The sequence below is a fragment of the Candida theae genome (genome assembly GCF_024610275.1).
Source record: "Candida theae strain CBS 12239 chromosome Unknown scaffold33, whole genome shotgun sequence".
Taxonomy (NCBI): Eukaryota; Fungi; Ascomycota; class Pichiomycetes; order Serinales; family Debaryomycetaceae; genus Lodderomyces; species Lodderomyces theae.
Window position 1 is genome coordinate 25,063 of NW_026261401.1, and position 6,652 is coordinate 31,714.

General features: G+C 41.1%; 4 protein-coding genes across 4 annotated transcripts; 2 read left to right on the top strand and 2 right to left on the bottom strand. All coding sequences in view use genetic code 12, as the record gives it.

Annotated features, from left to right (window-relative positions):
* Positions 1–96: 96 nt before the first annotated feature.
* OLE2 (Ole2p) lies at positions 97–1,737 on the top strand (the record flags this gene model as incomplete). The annotated part of the gene is made up of 1 exon (XM_051751070.1): positions 97–1,737. The coding sequence occupies one exon, from the start codon at positions 97–99 to the stop codon at positions 1,735–1,737; it is 1,641 nt and encodes a 546-aa protein (XP_051609644.1).
* Positions 1,738–1,897: 160 nt separating this feature from the next.
* Positions 1,898–2,512, top strand: KGF57_001824 (uncharacterized protein; the record flags this gene model as incomplete). The annotated part of the gene is made up of 1 exon (XM_051751071.1): positions 1,898–2,512. The coding sequence occupies one exon, from the start codon at positions 1,898–1,900 to the stop codon at positions 2,510–2,512; it is 615 nt and encodes a 204-aa protein (XP_051609645.1).
* Positions 2,513–2,611: 99 nt separating this feature from the next.
* KGF57_001825 (NADPH:quinone reductase) lies at positions 2,612–3,631 on the bottom strand (the record flags this gene model as incomplete). Its single annotated transcript, XM_051751072.1, has 1 exon — positions 2,612–3,631. The coding sequence occupies one exon, from the start codon at positions 3,629–3,631 to the stop codon at positions 2,612–2,614; it is 1,020 nt and encodes a 339-aa protein (XP_051609646.1).
* A 683-nt stretch (positions 3,632–4,314) lies between these two features.
* Positions 4,315–6,228, bottom strand: RCK2 (serine/threonine protein kinase; the record flags this gene model as incomplete). The annotated part of the gene is made up of 1 exon (XM_051751073.1): positions 4,315–6,228. The coding sequence occupies one exon, from the start codon at positions 6,226–6,228 to the stop codon at positions 4,315–4,317; it is 1,914 nt and encodes a 637-aa protein (XP_051609647.1).
* Positions 6,229–6,652: the final 424 nt, after the last annotated feature.

Sequence of the window (6,652 nt, forward strand, 5' to 3'; positions counted from 1 at the left end):
GATATTCATAGTACAATTCACAAACCATTTCCACCAAATTTGGCTCCAATATCGCGATATATCTACTCCAAGTTGAGCACGTCACCCCCTCCGCAAATGGATCAGAAATCACGCAATGGTCAAAGTATCAAGATACAACGAAGAAAAGTGGTTTCTTCAACCGCCAATTCCACATCTTCAACACCGCAAAACTTGCTCAATCAAGCAACAAAGTTGAAAAATACCAGAATTAAGAACATGCGGAAACGTAGGAGGGATTTGCTAATGAGAATAAATTACACCCATACCATCACCACTGTTGTCTTACCCCTATTGATGCTATGCTACATGTTCTATTTTAAAGAAAGTATACTACCGGAGAACCAGGCAACTTTATATTTCACCATTGTGTATTACAATATCACAGTTTTGGCATTCACTGCTGGCTACCATAAATATTTTGCACACAACACGTACAAGATTAGGTTTCAGTTTTTAAAGTATTATTTTGCAGTTTTTGGAAGTAGTTGCGGATTGGGATCAGTTAGGTGGTGGGCGTCGCTACATCGCGCACATCATCACTTTACAAACAGTACGGAAAAAGACCCGTATCTGATTAAAAGAGGGTTGTTGTTTAGTCATTACGGGTGGTTGTTGAGGAAACCACGAGCGGTTCAGTTTTTCAATGAGTTTATCGAACAGGAGTTTCCACAAAAGATTGACGAAGCTAGACTGGCACAGGAATTTGAACTCGACAAAGAGCAGAGAGAAGCTTTTGGGCTTCGAGATGAGTTTGATGATGCTGGTGGGTCAGAAGATGAAGGCGAGGTTGAGTTTAAGGATACGTATGATGAAAATATGAGAGACCTTTTGAACTGGCAAGAAAGGACTTATTTGTTTTGGTTTACAGTTACCACCGTCGCTATTCCCATTGTAATCACCAAACTATTCTGCAATGACACTGCAATGCATGGGTTGTTATATCCCGGAATTTTAAGAATGTTTTTATGTCAACAATCGCTTCTTTCCACAGAGTCATTGTGTCATTTCAAACCGATACAAGTGACTATCCCATCACAACCATTTAGTGACAAAAATTCGTCACAAGACTGTCAAAACCCATTGATGGCGCTACTCACTTACGGCCAATCACATCACAATTACCACCACGAGTTCCCACACGATTATCGCAGCAACAACGGGGTTTTCACATATGATCCAACCAAATGGTTCATTTGGACATTGGAGAAGTTGGGAGTAGTCTGCGAGTTGTGTAAAACACCAGATAATTTGGTTGAACATTTACGTCTTCAGCAACAACAAGAGGTGCTCAATAGAATGAGAAGTCAGTTGAACTGGGGCACACCAATATCTAAATTACCTTTAATCACGCCGCAAGATTTCAAAAGAACAATTGAGTCATCGTCGAACAAAGATCGTATATACATTGTCATTCAGAACATCATCCATGATATAACCCCATTTATGGACCAGCACCCCGGTGGAGTTCAGTTGTTGAAAGCATCACATGGCAAAGATGCTACTAGGGCTTTTTATGGCGGAGTCTATAGTCATCTGACGGCAGCAATTAATCTATTGGCGACCATGAGAATTGGAATTTTAGATAACGGCAACGATGAAGAAGTTTGGACAAGAGTGGTTAGGGAGGAAGGTGAAGTGAGAGAAGTTTCAGAGTCACGGCGAGGAGGTGGTGATGGTAGTGGCTCAAGTGAGTATCGTACTGCAGAAGCTGCATAGTGTATATAGAAACTAAACTAATATTTATTTGGAAAGAGTCCATTGGTGTAGGGAATAAGAAGAGCCGAGAGATGTCAAACGGGGGAAAATTTGAAAAAATTTCCATTCACAATATTTCCCATTAAGCCACTGCTTGACTAACTTTACTCCCAGCTACGATATGTCAAACACGCCCCCGACAACGCCTGCAAACACCAATCTATTCACCACTCGGGACTACCGTGGTGCTACAATCGAAGACTTGAACATCCCACAAGCAATATCCACCAACCCCACTTCATCCATCTACGAAGCTATAGAAATTGGATACGAGTATGAGTTCACGTATTTGCCAGTAATACACGAGTTGAACAAGCGATTGTTGGGTGTTGTCAATCTAGAGCAGTTCAAAACGGGGTCACCACAACAGCCACAACAGCAAAAACAGCAAAAACAGGAGAATAGAGATCAGAATGTGCAGCCTATTGTATTCAATTACATGTTGTGGTTTAACCCATCGGCCAAACGCAAGTATGAGCAAGAGATCTTACACAAGAAAGATGATACTGGAAGTAAGAGTCAAGTAACCAAAACTACTCCAAAGACCAAGATTTTGAAACCCAGGGGTAAAAGATACAGTGTTTTAACTCCTTACAGTCCTTTGGAGGATTTGGCTTCCTTTTTCAACAGAGGAAACTACTTTGCCATCGTCACCAATGATCTGGGTAATTTTGTATACGGAGTAGTCACACCTCAAGATCTACTCAAGTATGAACAAAGTCGACCAAAGTTGTAGCCATTCATACATTGATATAGCTTAATTAAACGTATATATATATATATATATAAAGGATTCACTTAGGGCATATCGTGTAACCTCTTAGAATCTAGCAAGTCACTCTTGAGGAATCTTCAATGTCAATTTGCCATGAGTTTTCCTACCTTCCAAGTCTTGTGCTGCTTGCTTATAATCCTTCAAATCGTAAACTTTGTAGATATCGAACTTCAACTTACCCAGTTGATACAAATCCACCAACCATTTCGAGTAATGTTGCCATTCCTCCGGTGTGTAGATATACGCATTCAACAGCGGTCTCAAGAGCTTGACGTTCTTGGGAGACAACAACGCCAAGGGGAATGGTGTAACTGGACCAGAAGAGTTTCCATAACTGACAAAAGTCCCCTTTCTAGCCAACGAGTTCAAACTCGTGTAGAACGTGTCCTTACCCACAGAATCAAAAGACGCGGCAACACCTTTCCCATTGGTAATTTTGTCAACTTGGTTATCAATATCGTCACTATTTGCATCAATCAAGTACTCAGCTCCAAATGATTTAGCCAACTCCAACTTCTCTTTAGTTGACGCAACAGCAATCACATGTGCGCCCAATTGCGAAATCAATTGCACCAAAATCTTACCTACACCCCCAGCAGCGGCCCAAACGAGGACAAAATCGCCCTTTTCAACCTTGTACGCCTCATTAATAAACGTCAATGCAGTCAACCCTTGCAACAAGAGTGATCCGTAAACCTCCAAATCCTTGTCGGAGACCAGTGAGGGTAACTTGACATACTGGATGTGTGCATCTGTAATCTTGGTGTATTGGGCAAATGTACTTGGCGACAAGTAGGCAATCTTGTCGCCCACTTTCAAATTGGATACGCTCGAGCCCACGGCGACAACTTCTCCGCTGGCTTCTCTTCCAAACACATACGGCTTCGCTGGGAGTGGATACACGCCCTTTCTGAAGTATGCTTCGATAAAATTGATACCGGAGTAGGCATTCTTGACAATTATGTCCTTGTCGGATGCAATCGTGGGGGTGGGGAAGTCGGTGACGTATTGGATTTTATCGAAGTCACCAATATCGTTGATCAATATGACTTTTTGGGTCTTGGGAAGTGTATGTGACATTTCTTTTTGTTTGAACGTGGGGTGGCGGTGGTTGGCTTGTGGAGAGTCAATTGGATGGAAACAGAAGAAGGGTGACTTTTATATACATTTGCCATTGATTACTAAGGCTTACACATATGTATGCAGAGACAGGAGATACAGGAGACACAAAAACCAAACTGTGGCATTTGCACGCATATTAGGTGCCTAGGACGTAATAGGAGCCACCACACATCTGTAACGAGTGGCACTAATGCGCATTTGCCGGGCCCCCTATATGGATTCCAAAAGATGTGGATCGAAAGAGGGCGTGTTCGAAGTGAATTCATGATCTTACTTTTGCTCGCTCAAACTACGGCGTCTGGTACACTAATATCACCAAATGGTAGATTAGTTACAGCATTCAACATCATAAGTTTACCAAATAACAGAACTATATGCTTTGTACAAAGTGAAGGTATATGTATGTAGAAAGGGTCCAAGCAAAAACAAATATATACATATATATATATATGAAAGAAAAAACATGAAGAATCAAAAAAAAAAAGAAAAAGAACAAAGAACACAGGTAATATCCAATCCAACACTGATTCGAATGAAGAAACAAATGTAATCAAAGTTAAAATAAAACATAATAAGAACCACCAACCAATTTCTATAATTTTTTCCAAAACCAAAACTCTAGTCATCGCGGTGCATTTGGACTAGCTACTTTGGATAGGGATCTGTTTATTCTTTCTTCTCTCAATGATTGAGGCGCCTCCCAAGTTCAAATCGAACCCTCCTTTAGGCTTGACTGCACTTTGCTGTTGTTGATGACGACGATGGCTCGAGCGAGGTATCCTTGAAGAAGCATCACCGGCAGTAGTAGCTCCATTGTTGTTGCTATTGTAATGATGGCGCAAGACTCTTCCGCTTCTAGTCACATCCTCCTCATTTTCCTCTTCCTCCTCCTCAATCAAATCTTCAACGTCGCCAAATCCCATGCCGCCTTGTTTATTCGACAATGCAGCTTCTTCACCCATACGATGTACTGCGGTGGAGATATCAAATGCATCACGTAAAGCAACCGCTGCTGGTGAGTAAAGATCTTGGTTGAATGATTGTTGCAAGCGGGACTTTTTGGAGTATTTTCCAGTATTGGCGGTGCTGGAGGTGTTATGCGATTGAATAGGATGCGATTTCTTGATCCTGGCGGAAGAAGGAGCTTCAACTGGGATTGCTTGTGAAGATGCATCTCCTGCACCAGTTTGTTGCTTCATCCAAGGATCTTGCAACAATTCATCTATAGTATACCTTTTCCTCGGATCAACCGTCAACAAATTCGACACACAGTTTTTAGCCCCATCGCTTATTTCATCCCACCAAGGTTCCAAAAATGTAAATTGCCCCTTGGCCACTTTTTCAGTCAAGGTTTCAATGCGTTCATCATAAAAGGGCGGGAACCCACAAAGTAAGGTGTACAAGACACATCCCATGGCCCACATGTCAACTTCCTTAGAGTACCGTTCATCCCTAACAATTTCCGGCGCCGTGTATCCAACAGTACCACACGGCGTCTTGGTATTATGTTCCCAAATCTGTTTGGATAATCCAAAATCAGCCAACTTGACAACTCCAATGCCTCCACCACCCAACCCTGGTGTAAACTCACCTTCATCCTTCTTTGTGCTGGGGTTGTCACTCTTGCGCAACTTGGCAATGGGGTTGACACTGGGTACAACGTCAATAGGCTCAAACAACAAGTTTTCCGGCTTGATGTCACGATGCACTATTCCAACTTCTTCATGCAAGTAGCGGATGGCGTGTGCTACTTGGGTAATGATCCAACGCGATAAATCTTCAGATAAATAAGTGTATTTGACAATCATGGTGAAGATTTCACCGCCAGATGCCAACTCCTGGACAATGTAGTAATAGTCCGGGGAATCAATAAACTCGATAAATGAAACAATGTTGGGATGTTGTAATTGACGCATGATTGTGACTTCTTTCAACACTGCTTGTTTCTGTTGTTGGTCCATTTGGAACTTGCGTAAAATCTTGATGGCAACTTCTTTCCCAGTTGGTTTGTGAATGGCCTTATTGACGATGGAAAAGGCACCTTCTCCCATTTGCTCCAATACTTCGTAATTGTCCAAGTTTTTGTATGTCTTGAATTTGGATTTTTGTAAATTTTCCTCCTCAACCAACTGAGTAGCTACTTTGTCATAATCTTGATGGTCGTGGGTATTTTTCGGGTGCTGTTGCTGCTGTCTGTGATGATCAGCAGGGTCGTTCAAAGTAACATCAGACTGGTTACCGTCCGCACTATAAGTAGGAGTGGCATAAGCATTAGCGCCGTCTAAGCCATTCGCATTGGGCACTGCATGTTGATGATGCTGTTGATTTTGTTGTTCAAATTGTTGCTGGTATTGTTGGTATTGTATATCTGATGGACTATCGTTACTTCCATTGCTAGTATTGCTGATCCCGCTGATACCAGTTCCATCGATTATTTCGTACCCTGATCCAAAAGGGTTTTCCGAAGAGGTGTAAGGCGAGGAAGCGCCAGGCTTTCTCTTCATGTCATTAGCCTGCTTGCCGTGTCTAATAAATGCTTTCAAGTTTTCAAACATGGTTGTGGGATAGCTGCTGCGTACTTTATGTGTGGTGTGTTGAATATGTACGTATGTATATGATTTAGTCGTTGAATTTAAACTAGAGCATATATATATATATATATGGGTATTGTATGGATGATGTCTAACACTGTGTATCTGTAATGGAGGTGCACTCTATCAGTAGTAGTGTAATTTGTAATGATATAACGCTAGATAAGAAGAAGAACAAGAAGAAGAAGGAGGAAGTGGGTATGAATTTTTCTTTTTATTATTACTATTTTTTCTTTGATATTTCGATGAAGATTTTTGGGCGACAGTAGAGCAAAGTTTGTATATCTCCAATTTTCTAAAGAAAACGAAAATAAAATAAAAGTAGAAAATAAAAAAAAAAAAAAAAAAAAAAAAAAAAAAAAAATTTAATTACCAAAATCAAATTATA